The sequence below is a fragment of the Nerophis lumbriciformis genome, linkage group LG25, assembly GCF_033978685.3.
Source record: "Nerophis lumbriciformis linkage group LG25, RoL_Nlum_v2.1, whole genome shotgun sequence".
NCBI lineage: Eukaryota > Metazoa > Chordata > Actinopteri > Syngnathiformes > Syngnathidae > Nerophis > Nerophis lumbriciformis.
In genome coordinates, this window is record NC_084572.2 from 20,389,994 (window position 1) to 20,404,704 (window position 14,711).

The 14,711-nt window shown below is 39.5% G+C and overlaps 1 protein-coding gene across 2 annotated transcripts; it reads right to left on the reverse strand.

The window, feature by feature from the left end:
• Positions 1-326: 326 nt before the first annotated feature.
• On the reverse strand, positions 327-13,684 carry LOC133621670 (uncharacterized). 2 transcript variants are annotated; one of them, XM_061983923.1, is made up of 4 exons: positions 12,921-13,684; positions 11,193-11,281; positions 7,279-7,366; positions 327-4,670 (listed from the first exon to the last, which is right to left on the reverse strand). In XM_061983923.1, the coding sequence occupies exons 1-4, from the start codon at positions 13,189-13,191 to the stop codon at positions 3,619-3,621; spliced, it is 1,500 nt and encodes a 499-aa protein (XP_061839907.1). In that variant the 5' UTR covers positions 13,192-13,684; the 3' UTR covers positions 327-3,618. The 2 variants fall into 2 exon arrangements, with proteins under 2 accessions (XP_061839907.1, XP_061839906.1); XM_061983922.1 differs by having other exon boundaries at positions 11,166-11,281; positions 12,921-13,682.
• Positions 13,685-14,711: the final 1,027 nt, after the last annotated feature.

Consider the following 14,711-nt stretch of genomic DNA (forward strand, 5'->3'; position numbering starts at 1 on the left):
ATTTTCAGGCCTGTAAAGGTTGCATTTTAAATATGAATTGAAGGAAGCAGAATTTGACTTCCAAATGACAGGGATGGTGGGTATTTTCCAGAATCATGCTAACTGTATATTCACTCATAGATGAGTTTTACATAACTTATATAATTCTAATTACTATGAACCTCATGTCTTGAAATACTCATTATAGAAGGCTTAACATATCTTGAGTTGCATGTTATGAGCCTTTGTTGTATATTAATTTCAACTTGTAAATCGAATTGCTGGAAAAAACAACAACAAATCATTGCACAATATTCTAATTTATTGAATATTGTTTCACCTGTATACATACAATTTATGAAAAATAATTTAACAAATACTTAATTTCCCATAATTATTCATTTAATGGGGGGAATGTGTGCTTACGTTTAGAGTTTAAAAAGTCCCAGAATTATATATTTAATAGAGGGAATGTGTACTTACATTTAGAGTTGAAATTGTTTTAGTATTAAAGACAAAACCTTTGTTTAACATGACAAATGATTTATGATGCGTTTAATTCTACTTCATGTGGTATAAAGATTGATTGATTGATTTCAACATCCATTGAGTGGTGTCAAGTCGATCCAAATCCCAATCCTTCAAATAAATCGAATTGAAATTCCAAATTAGGATTTTTTTCCATAAGCCTAGTAAATAACACAATATTACAATCCCCTAATTTTCATTTGTTACACGCAATTAAGTTGTTTCTAGATTTTGAATTATAGAATGTTGGTCAAATGTATAAAACATGTTTCCATTTGTACTCTATTTGTAAAAGTATATCTAGGAGAGTTGATAAGATAAAAGCTCATCATATGATATAAAGGTTTGAAATATAATTGTAACACAAAACCATGCATGCTCAGTTGTTATTGAGTTAGAGCAGGCCTGGGCAATTATTTTGACTCAGGGGGCAAAATTTAGAGAAACAAATGTGTCTGGGGGCCGGATATAATTGATTTTTAGGAACACTAATACAAAACCTCACAATGTCTGATTGAAAGCTAAAAACGTTATGACACACCGCCTTAAAAAACATGATGGAATTGTAAGTTTTTTTTACTGAGTGAGACACCCAGAATGTACATGAAAATAAAGAATGTGGGATTTACAATATCAACCATGACCGATAAAACACTGAATATTGACAACAAATGAACGCCACACCCCTTCTCGATATTTTACAATAAAGCGAAACGCAACAAACACAGCGAAATATGAACGCGAAGGGTAAAAAAAAATCCCACCTACAATCTGATATATCTGATATGTCACTAGGCCGCTCTGGAAACACTCTGTGGAAACGCTCCCCACCCACAGTGCTTGATGCCTCGTCTGAGCTGCGGTGACTTAGATTACCATAGTAACTAGTACATCATGCAAAAGTGCAGATCGCAACCACTGAAATACTTTTTATAGTTCAAGACTTACGGTAATTTGAAAACATCACTGCACATCATAATGGCAGCTACAGTTTCCCTCTTAAAGATCTAAAAACTTTATTTGGGAATGTCCGGCGGGCCAGATTGAAAAGCTCAACGGGACACCTACGGCCCCCGGGCCTTAATTTGCCCAGGTCTGAGTTAGAGCATTAAATCATAAGTACTATTGATGTGTTTTTTTCCCCAGTGTGAAGTCTTACCCCAGATTTCCACTGGATGCGCAATGGCTGCTTAACGGCGCCGCTACTGAACATCTCCGCCATTCGCCCATCCCCACCGCCGTTCTGATGCGCATTGATGCTGCTCCGCCGTGCAGTGAAGTAGCGTGGACTTCTACGAGATCACGCGAATCCGCACGTAATCACGCGGTGAGGAGTTGTAGTAAATCGAAACAAAAGTATATTTTTCTGTCCTCCCAGAGGAGCTGAAGCAAATGAACTTGGTCCTGCCATTCGGAATAAGTAAAGGCTGCTGAACGGCAACACCGGGGAACGTCTTGAGCTTGGCCGTATCAGTACACGTAGGCGGGCGGGCGTCTGTGATGGCACTGACTTGATCCGTGGAAAATACGACAGTTTTGCCTTGCAGAACGACTAGTTTACTTTTATTATTTGTACCAAGCAATAACTCAACAGTAACATCATCCATGGCAAGCGTTGTGCACACACACAAACAACACTTCTCATTCAACCACTCCACTGCTTCCCCAGCCTCCGTATCAGCTGGTATTTGACAAAGGCCCCGAAATAGCTGTCCATCCTGTAATATTGTATGATTCTTTGTTTTTGGACCTACAAAATCAGCATGTCTTATCCATGTGTGTCAACAATGCGAAATTATTTTTGACAAGTTGACTTCTAGTCCGTCTCCGCCCATTAGGACGTTTCAAAGTGTAAAATATGATTTGCTTAGAACACAGAGTATTTTATTTTGAAAGTAAACAGGATAATTTATTTAGTGTTAGCTAAATTGATCCGCTGTGTTGTGCCTTCTGGCAAATACACACTTAGACAAACTTTATTGATCCACAAGGGAAATTGTTAAAAAAATTTTTAGACTTAGACAAACTTTATTGATCCACAAGGAAAATAAAGATAAGTGATTACAAAAAGCAAGAAAAGTTGAGAATAATACCAAAAAAAGTAAAAAGGAGGAATTCAAAGGAGCTACTGTGATATGCAGTCATTCTTTCAGGCGCATCAAAGGGAAAAAAAAAGAAATATAGAAGTATAAAATATATATAATATATCAAATAAATATAAAATATAGAATCTCTGTGTACATTTAGCACAGTAACGCGATACGCCACCGGCATGGTGTCACCATGCGCAAGTGGTTCTGCAACAGTTGATATCGACACATTGACTTGAATGGAAACGGAAAGAATCCGCCGCCATCATGTTGCCGTTTCGCATCCAGTGGAAATCTGGCGTTGTGTCGACACTGAGCAGAAGTGGAGGTGTTGGTGTGTTACACACACACACAACACAATCGTGGGCACACAGACAGGAGGGAAAGAACGGGGTGAAAGAATATTGCTACACAATTAGAGACCACATGCTGGAAAGGTGGGGAACATGAGTAGCAGGAAACAAAATTTAAGATTGTTTGTTTCAGAATGCTAACATTTGCTAAACGTGAGCAAAAACTGTTACCTGGATACAGCTTTCTCATTACATTTTACATACTCATTCATATTTTGTCGTTATAATTTTTATTTCACTGTAAATAGTTTGAAAAGTACAAAATATTACACACAACTAGATTGTAATCCTTAAACATGTGATTTATATTTTTACACAAAAAAATTTAATTGCATGAATTTGGGTAATAAATTAAGTCAATAAGCAACAACAAAATTTGAGGAGTTGTTTGGGAGTCGAAAGAGACTGATGTTTGTAAGGGAGTCGGGGCAAAAGAACAGACTCTCTTAAAAGAGACAACATTCCTAACACTAATTAATACAGCCTGATATAAAGTGGAATCCTAGACATAAGAACAACTTATTAATCCTTCTGTTACATTTTCAAACAAATATAATTTTATCATTACCAAAAAATGTAGGAACAGTAAAGAAATGAAGTAACCAGAGGACATAATTTAGCTAAAATAACAAGCATCAAAAAAGTGTTTGATTATGATATTCACGCCTCTACAGATGTGTCAAATGTTTGCGTTGATGTGATCTCAGATGATCCAGGCGTTTAAAGCTAAGGCCGCACACGGTACAGCAGTATGGTCTTTCTCCTGTGTGGGTACGCTGGTGCACCTTTAATATATCAGCTCGCGTGAAGCTCTTGTGACATGTGGCGCACTGATGTGGTTTTTCTTGAGTGTGGATTCTTTGGTGCAGCTTCAGGTTCCACAAACGGCTGAATTTGTTCCCGCACACGCCGCAGCAGTACCGTTTGTCGCCGCACTGGCCACACTTGTGTGTCTTCAGGTCAGAGAACGATGAGAAACTTTTACCACAACGGCTGCAATGGTGAAGCTCCTGCCTTGAATGGATCCTCTGGCTGACGTCGAGGTTACAGGCTGGAGTGACTGTTTTTTTGCAGTGCTCACAGGAGCACGGTGGAGCGCTACCTCCGTGTGTTTGCTTGTGTGCAAAATGGGCAGCAGAGTGAGGAAAGGAGAGAGAGCGTTGGTTACAAAAACGGCCCCTCGCTCCTCTCACTGCTCTAAAATGTGCGTTATCACAAGCAGGGAACGCTTTCGAGGACCCATACAGATCTCCTGTGCTAACCAAAGATGTGTCGCCTTGGTCCTGGTAGCTCAATCTTTGGCTTGAACTGCTTGAAGCATGCATGAGGCTCTGGTTCTGAATGTAACCGTCCTCGTTAATCAGCAAACAAGATAATTCTCTTAAATCTATGTCAGCTCTTGAGCCGCCCCCATACATCACTTCACCTGTTTGGAAAGTTTGTTCCTTAGCCTCCTCCGGTGCGTCTCTATCCCCTTCATAGTGACTGGTAAAAGTCATGTCTGCGCCTGGTTGCGAGGATCCTTGTAGTTCCAAACTAGCAACATCATCCATGCTCATGTCTCCATAATTAGTCTTTTTAAAGTCATCCATCATATACCTGCCCTCCAGAGGTGTTTCCAAGTGGACACTTTGAGAAGATTCCAACGTCTGGTCAAAGCTTGCTCCCCAGTTTATGTGTGAGTGTTTACTTGGCCCGGGCAGAACTGACGTCTCTGCTTCTGATAATAATAAACAGGAGAGAAGGAGCAATAAAATATGGTTGCTTGGTTTTGTAAGGCTTTTAAAATTGAGAAAGCAATCCCTCTAAGATTTTGATGTTTTTGTGATTGTTGCAGCCTTAAATGGCTAATTTCACAGCAGCTTCTTCAAAATGTTGCAGCAAAAATTGCAACGGTTTGACGATTTTTCAGCTTGGAATTGTATTAATTTGTTATCAATGTTACAGTGTTCTTTGTACCCTCAAACCGAAAAAGTACCAGAATTCAACAAATTAAAGTAAATAGTAGGGGTGTCCTGATTTTTTTCACTTCTGATACAATACCAATTTAAGTAATGCCCGATACTGATATGGATCCGATAGGATATCAGTACAAAATATAAATCCATGTAGAGCTGAAGGAGAGCTGTCTTCAAATAGTCGGAGATTTGGCGATTCTGATGCGACAAACAACCTCAAAGTGGAATCGTCCGGTATTAATATAATCTCTCCCCTCTGTGAGAGGGAGGCGAGTTAATACCCGCTGAGGCCCCCACATACAGCAGGTGTGATTGGACAATGAATTGATTGCATGCATCCTCATCATGTCTTCTTTAAATATTAGATACAACTTATTGGGTGCATAGCAAGTTTTTAGAGAGTAAGCAGGGTTTTCCCTACATGTAATAATTTGTGGCGCAGAGCCACAGCAATATGAAAGCCACCACATCTTAAAAATGCCACCTTAAGAATCAGGGTATTTTGCATAAACACAAATTGAAGTAATACATTCTACGGGGACAGCGAGGCGAAGTTGGTAGAGTGGCTGTGCCAGCAATCGGAGGGTTGCTGGTTACTAGGGTTCAATCCCCACTTTCTACCATCCTAGTCACGTCTGTTGTGTCCTTGGGCAAGACACTTCACCCCTTGCTCTTGATGGCTGCTGGTTAGCGTCTTGCATGGCAGCTCCCGCCATCAGTGTGTGAATGTGTGTGTGAATGGGTGAATGTGGAAATACTGTCAAAGCGCTTTGAGTACCTTGAAGCGCTATACAAGTATAACCCATTAATCATTTATTATGAATGGATATATTTACCTAATTATTTATACACTTTTGACGAGTGATGCACTGAAAATTCGGCTTCTGTCCCCGTGCGGTCAGGGTATGGCAGCTAGTCCTCCAACTACGTTACACGCACAGCTCCCCTTTGCACTCCAGCCAGTCCGACCCAGCCATTAGAGCCAATCCTTGTCCAGAAGTTACAAATCTGAATTGCTGATTTCCCTTACCCGCCTTGTTCTTCTAAAATGCCACAGGCTGTTTACCTGTGCACCAGAGCAAACCTCACTGTGGTTGAGCCTTTTATTAAGGTGGAAAAAGTTGCAAATTATATCATTGTTTGGTTCACTTTAATAATTGACTGTATTCCTTTTATAATTACCGTGAATTAACTTGGAATATTTGTGTATATCTGCTAGAGCACATACATGTGACGTTACTGACACCTAATGACGAGTCAGTATATACTACTACTACATACTATATCACATCTGTGTTTTTGTCTTTAAAAAAATGTCATACATTCAACTGATCGTCGACGATGAGCAAAAGCTAGCAAATCGGGTTTGACTATGAAAATCCTTAGTCGAAGACAGCCACACATACTTGTTTTATTATGTAGTGTATAATGTTAGAAAAGGTTTGATCACGTGAAATTAGTCGGATAGAGAATAGTAGGTCAGAAAAACATTAACCTATTTATTATCAACCATCTGGAATGAACTTATGTTGTCTTTCAGTTGAAGTGGAGTGCTAATTACGTTTTTTGGCGACACCTATTGTCCACAATAATTAATTGTGTTAATCTCAAGATGCAGTTAATTGTATGATGCAGACATATTTGTTACTGGATATTTTATGTGTAAGTAATATGCAACTATAATTATTTGATACTTGTCCGTATTGACAAATGTGCTGTTTTAGGCCGTAATATTGTTCAATTAGGACACTTATTACGTACAGTATGTCTAGCTTTTGTGCTATTGTGTGCTTAGATGTTGTGTAGCTGCTGGGTCCTAGTAGCCTACAACTTACCATGTTTACCTTTTGTAAACGATTTGACTAAAATACAAGAAAAGACCAACACTGTGTGCTTATTGGAGGACACTTTATTAAACACGCTGCAGGATTTTTTGTATCGGAGATTTTAGATGTAAACCTATATCAACCAATACTGTGTTGTTTTTTATCGCTCCGATATTAAAATTAGATCTGGACACCCCTGCTAAATATCAATTATTAGCACACAACATGTTTGCATGGTTTCAAAAATTAATAGTGATGTGTTACACATGTTTTATCATCACACAGTGAAACGAAACTTGACTTACATTAGATGAAAATAAAAGCCTATCCTCTAAACCTATTGTCAAATTACCATATTATGAAAACAAACACCACCAAAAAAATCCACAAGTTGGAGACATTCTCAGAAGAATAAAATCTAAACTTTGATAAACGTTTGAGCGCCTACTGAGGGACAAATGTATTTGCCAAAATGGATAGAATTGGTTGGATTGGCGTGAACGCAACATCGCAGATTGCTGAAGAGTTTAAAATAGGTACATACCATCTACGTCCTCGGAATCTTTAGCTTCGGGTGTAATGCGAAGGGCTTCCTCCTTCAGCAGCCGATCTAGATTTGGCACGTTTGAAGACTACCAAAAAGCAAAACAAAATAATGTTTCACAAGAAGCGACAGCATAAATTTAGTAATACTGCAATCTTTAGCAAATGGGTCATTCCATCGAATAGGTGCATTGCTTGTTTTAACTCTTTAAAAATAAACTATGTATTTACACTGAAAAAGGTTTTTTTTTTTTCAACTTTTACTCTGTTAATACTTTTACTGAACTAGTCCAAATGTATCGTCATATCATTTTTGTACAAGGTTTCCAAGTTGAAGATGACTCGTTTGAGCAACAGGACTGAAACTAACAGCAGTGAGTTTTTAGTATAGAATGATAAACTACAACATGACTGACGGGGTGAAAACGCAGTTGAAGTGGAGACACAAAGACCACTAACAAAACGGCGCATCCTGAAGACACGGCTTGAAGATGGTCGTAAAACATACTCTATAACCAATTACATGTTTTGTAGACCACAAGGAAGTATTTTAAATGTAGAAAAAGCATAAATGGCACGACCCTTTTAAAGGGGATCTGCACTTTTTGGGGGAATTTTGCCTATTAATCACAATCCTTATGTGAAACAATAACACATTGGTTTTTCTGTCATTACATCATTGCATCTATTGCGCCCATAAAGCCATCAATTGCAGCGCATTAAAGGCCGACTGAAACCCACTACTACCGACCACGCAGTCTGATAGTTTATATATCAATGATTCAATCTTAACATTGCAACACATGCCAATACGGCCGGGTTAGCTTACTAAAGTGCAATTTTAAATTTTGCGCAAAATATCCTGCTGAAAACGTTTCTGTATGATGACGTCAGCGCGTGACGTCACAGATTGTAGAGGACATTTTGGGACAGCATGGTGGCCATCTATTAAGTCGTCTGTTTTCATCGCAAAATTCCACAGTATTCTGGACATCTGTGTTGGTGAATCTTTTGCAATTTGTTCAATGAACAATGGAGACAGCAAAGAAGAAAGCTGTAGGTGGGAAGCGGTGTATTGCGGCCGACTGCAGCAACACAAACACAGCCGGTGTTTCATTGTTTACATTCCCGGAAGATGACAGTCAAGCTTTACCATTGGCCTGTGGAGAACTGGGACAACAGAGACTCTTACCAGGAGGACTTTGAGTTGGATGCGCAGACGCGGTACCGTGATTACGCATGCAGCTGTGGCTTCCAAACATTTGATCGCTTGCCCGTACGTGCGTACCGCTATGTGCATGTCACGTACGTAACTTTGGGGACTTTGGGGAAATATATGTGCTGTATGAACTTTGGGGAGGTGAACGGTACTTTGGGCTGTGGGATTCAGTGTGTTGTGCAGGTGTTTGAGTTGTATTGGCGGGTTATATGGACGGGAGGGGGGAGGTGTTTGTTATGCGGGATTAATTTGTGGCATATTAAATATAAGCCTGGTTGTGTTGTGGCTAATAGAGTATTGTGTTTATTTACTGTTTTAGTCATTCCCAGCTGAATATCAGGTCCCACCCGCCTCTCACAGCATCTTCCCTATCTGAATCGCTCCCACTGCCCTCTAGTCCTTCACTCTCACTTTCCTCATCCACAAATCTTTCATACTCGCTCAAATTAATGGGGAAATCGTCGCTTTCTCGGTCCGAATCGCTCTCGCTGCTGGTGGCCATGATTGTAAACAATGTGCAGATGTGAGGAGCTCCACAACCTGTGACGTCACACTACTCGTCTGCTACTTCCGGTACAGGCAAGGCTTTTTTATCAGCGACCAAAAGTTGCAAACTTTATCGTCGATGTTCTCTACTAAATTCTTCCAGCAAAAATATGGCAATATCGCGAAATGATCAAGTATGACACATAGAATGGACCTGCTATCCCCGTTTAAATAAGAAAATCGCATTTCAGTCGGCCTTTAATTTCACAGACACATTGCAACCTTCGCTTATTTCCTTCAACAACTACTAATCATGGCAAACTTCATGATATACAACGACGACTACTTCGGGACAAATGATGATCAAGAACCTTATATTTTTCAACCTGAATATTAGGGGGATGATCTACGAGTTTTAGAAGCAGAGTGATAAGCAGATCCAGCAAAGAGCACTATTGCTAAGTGATCAACAAGAAATACAATCTTCAAACATAATAAAACAATCACTTACTGTACAATGTCTGCTCTCACTGGGATGCCGATTGATGGGTTATTCATAACTTTCATTTAGATTAAGAATGAATCATAGTCCTCACGCAGGTAAAACAAAAACAAGTGTGTTTTTGTCTCTTCTCGCCATCTTCGGGTCTAAGCTGATGTCAAAGTTGACCAACTTCTCGGTTTATGGCCACAATCTTCTACTAATTCTGATTTATAATCTAAAATGACCTTTAACCAACTCAGAGGCGATGCAGGAGCTCACCGTCTCAACAGCTGCATAAGCTTGTTACCTCTGAGATCACGGCACCGCTAAAAGTAGTTCTTCAGCGTTAAATTTGGTCAATATTCAGGCCACGAGAGGTAAATGGAGTATTGTTGGAGGTCTTTAGAGGGCTTTATGGGAGAATAGATTACTCCCATTTTATTATCCACCTCGTATTTGCCGTATATTACAAATTATATTGCATAAAAAAGATGAACAAATGTCTTACATAGGGATAGTGAATGATAGGCAAAATTCCGAACAAAGTTCAATTCCCCTTTGAGATACTGAGAAATGCAGTTTATTTGCTGTAATGGAGGTGATAATTATTAGCATAGAGGAGTGGGTCCAAACTTTCTATGGAGATACATAATTAGCTGCTAGTTGCATGTCAGCCGGGGAGCTAAAAATAAAAAACAGCGTCAGCCAGAGTGGATTGATGTTTGTGATCGGCAATGAAATGCATTAATCAGGAATGGCGATCAGCTACTTTATCACAACAAGTCTCTGACACTGATCTGTGGCCGATCGATCGGCACATCCCACACCTCAGAGAATATCCTGAAGCCACTAAAGTCTCTCATCAAGAGAACACTAAAAAATATTGACAAAAAGCCCCTAAAGTATCATTATTGTAACATTTTAACTAAGTATAATATTTTCCATCCATCCATCCATTTTCTACCGCGTATTCCCTTTGGGGTCGCGGGGGGCGCTGGAGCCTATCTCAGCTACAATCGGGCGGAAGGCGGGGTACACCCTGGACAAGTCGCCACCTCATCGCAGGGCAGTATAATATTTTGGATTTAGATAATTATCAGATATTCATGGATACTTGCCTCATCTTTAGAGTTCTAAATAAACTTGCTTCCCCTACCTTGATAGATTGTATTAATTTAAAAAAAATTGCAGGCAAGTAAACACCAGAGCAGTGACCAGAGGGGACTGCAACATACAAAGGCGCAGGACTAAATTTGGCCAAATGGTGGGGTCTATCAGAGGCATACAGTTATGGAACAGGCTGCCAGCCCATGACAGAAACTGTGACAGCTATTTAACATTTAAAACTGCACTGAAACAGTGGTTTAAAACTAATCAGACATGCACGCACAATTAGATTATTAACTTGTTTTTTTGTTTGTTTTATTTTTTTTGTCCATGGTCTGTGCTTATGGTATGTTTGCAATATGTAATGCCTTGTGATTTATGTATTCTTTTGCATCATGACCTGTTGAATGTATTAACCTGCCTTAGGACAACGGATGAATATGAGCTGTTGTGCTAACTGCGGCATATTTACATTATTGCTCTATCTTGATGAATATGCATTGTCCTAATTCAAATAAATACATAAAATAAAATACATCCCAATTAAAAAGACAACACATTACACAGTTCCCAGGATTTATACAGCAAATACCTGTGACACTTTCATATCGACACAGACCTCCTCTTCCATACGAGAAGGATGTCCAGCAGCATCTTCTTGGCTTTGCATATCTTCTTGCAGTTCACTCTCTTGTTTAAGGTTTTTTTCTACAGAAGAAGAGAGTATAAATAATTAGGATCTATAATTGATTGTTTTATTACACTTTATTAGCCACACATTGGACTATTAGGATAGGGTGTACCCCACCTTCCGCCCTAATGCAGCTGAGATAGGCTCCGGCACCCCCCGCGACCCCGAACGGGACAAGCGGTAGAAAATGGATGGATGGATGGATATACTATAGGACATGTGTTTATCTGTACAGTTATGATTTAATGTTCACATTAGACAAAGCCCAAACGATTAAGCCTAAACTATCCTCCAACATCGACTCATACAAACAAGAGACAGAAGGGGCTGTGAGTTGGTGTGAAGAGAAAAATCTGATTTTAAAATGTAAAAAAAACAAAGGAGATGGTTTTTGATCCCAAATCTGTGGGGGATCACAGCCCAATCATTATCCATGGGGAGAGAATGGAGCAGGTGTCCTCCTACAGGTAATAAGGTATTTGTTTTGATTCCCAGTTAACTTGGGCCAACCAAGTTGACTCTGTTTGCTCCCGTATTAACCAGTGCCTGCACTTTCTAAGGAGGCTCAGGGTCCACGGTGTGGCAAGTAATATCATGATGTTGTTTTATAAGGCAAACATTGAATCTGTCATCCGTTATGGCATCTCCATATGGTTTGGAAATCTGTCTGTCAAACTCAAAACCCAACTTCAAAAACGTATCAATAATTGGAATGCAGCCCCCTTATTCCCTTCAAGAAATATTCGACAAGACTGTGAGGAAACAGGGTCTTAAAATCACCCATTACCCACACCACATACTTCATAGTGAAATTGTGTTGATGCCAAATGGTAAACGGCAGAGAACAGCAACATACAAACTCAACAGGTATAGATTTTCCTTTGTCCCACTGGCAATCAAAGCACTTAACAACAGAAAACCACTGTAATAACCTGATGCAATAATAAGGAGTGCAATATTGGGATAGTGCAATACAGGGGGAGTGGATTGTGTGATCTCATAACAAACTGATATACCTGCACACTGTTCACTGTTGTCACTGTATTGTCGGATGAACTGTATGTATGTATGTATGGATGGATGTATGGATGGATGTGCAACGTTTATTGTCTCCTTGGAGACAATAAAGCTAATTTTCCATCCATCCAACCATCCATTTGCTACCGCTTGTCCCTTTTTGGGGTGGCGGGGGGTGCTGGAGCCTATCTCAGCTGTACTCGGCAGAAGGCAGCGTACACCCTGGACAAGTCGCCACCTCATCGCAGGGCCAACACAGATAGACAGACAACGTTCACACACACATTCACACACGAGGGCCAATTTACTGTTGCCAATCAACCTAGCCCCAGGTGCGTGTTTTTGGAGGTGGGAGGAAGCCGGAGTACCCGGAGGGAACCCACGCAGTCACGGGGAGAACATGCAAACTCCACACAGAAAGATCCCGAGCCCGGGATTGAACTCACGACCTTCGTATTGTGAGGCACATGCACTAACCCCTGTTGCACCGTGCTGCCCATAAAAGCTAATTATCCATCCATCCATTTTCAACCGCTTGTCCCTTTTGGGGTAGCGGGGGGGGGGGGGGGCTATCTCATTATTATTATTATTATTATGAACAAGAAACACAAAATATAAGGTAATGAGGGTATGTATTACCTATCTGCATCACTTTTGGCTTCTCTTTGTTGGGCACTTGCAGTGCACTGAAGTCTGCACATTTCAGTCCTCTGTCGCCCTGTGGCTCTTTGCGTTTGCTCTCCGACCACTTTAGTCTCCTCTTTAGGCGCTCGACCTGCTCCCTGCACCGTGCGACCTCCTCCACGAAACTGTCCTGCACAAGCCTGGTGATCTCATACATAGCGGCTTTGAATACCGTCTCCATCACACCGGAAAGCTGCGACTGGAAGGTTACGAGTGGGTCGGCCATGATCCCCTTTGCAGTTCTCAAAAGTGATGAAACGACTGGCCCTTTACACCTGTCAGCTCTTTTGTTTGTCCTGGGTGGCTTAATTATATCAATGCAGCATAACTTAGCATCGACTGCTAAGCCTCTCCTTCACCTGGCAGCGAGGTTTCGATGACCAACATTTACAGTGACTTTTGCTCCTTATGCCTAAGACGACATTACTCCAAGCCATGAAACACAACTACAATATATCTACAAATAAATAACATGTACTTAATTTTGTGAAGCAAACGAATTTCATCTTGGTTCCGTCATCCATCGCCCCGCCGACATTTTGACTACGGCGAGTATTTTGGGACAAAATAAAAAAATAGCGTATTTGTTTTTGTACGGTTTTGTGTTACGTACGCAGAGGACATGATATACTTTAAAATAAATAAAAACACAATATCACTTGCACGTAGTTTGTGCTGCAAATAAGTATATTTGTAAAATTTGTATTTAAAAAAAAATAAAAAAAATTATTGAACAACAAACATACATGTATAATGCACACAAAAGTCAAGGCACTTTCAACATCAGCGAAACATGTCAATGAAATAAAACAAAAACAAATACAGATAGAGTATTAAATAATAATAATAATAAAAAAATATGAAAAAACACCTAAAAGGGCTACCTAAATCACTTTAAATGTTTACATACATTTAAGAGCTTTTGTACTCTTAAACATTCTCCAAGATGTGATTGATAATTGTAACCCATTAAGCCAATTAAAAAAATCGACATTTATGTAGGAAAATGTTTGCCTGGAGCATAATAATGTTGACAGATATTTATAAATTACAGTCGTTTACAGAAATACCAAATTTAATCTCTTCTATAGAGAATGGGGATGTCTCCACACCCTTGTTTCTCAGCCAATCTCTGATCTCCTCCCAAAACACATGTACAGTCTCACATTCCACAAACAGATACAACAGCCATCATGTTAAATTTAAGCTTCCAAAAACATTTGAAGGGTATATTCCATTAATAATATTAAATTGTATTTATTTAATTTAGGGAATAATTAAGTATGTAATATACCTCGTCCTTATTTTTCTAAGCTCACCTTTTGTAAACTTCTTCAGGTTATATTGTTTATGAACTGTGCCCGGAAAATATTATTTCACTAAAACTGCCTTCATATAAGTTGGAACATTTTTCATCACAGAAATGAACATCTTCAATATGAAGTTTTCTCAGACAAGGGGTAGGTTTTGAATAGAAAACATATTGAGTCACCATAGATTTTAAGGATAGATGTATTGATTTGGTGATCTTTTGAAGCAAAATAAATATCTTATTCGTTACATAAACAATCACCATTCCGCCATTTTACTACGGTGAGAAGTTTGGGACAAACCTTAAAAAGAGACGGTAATACATGTAACATTTAATTTAGTTTTAGTCTACACAAATACGATGATATATGTTGGGGCTTTAGTGGGTTTAGACACACAAACTTTGTTCGGAATGACTAGAAATACCAACGTTGT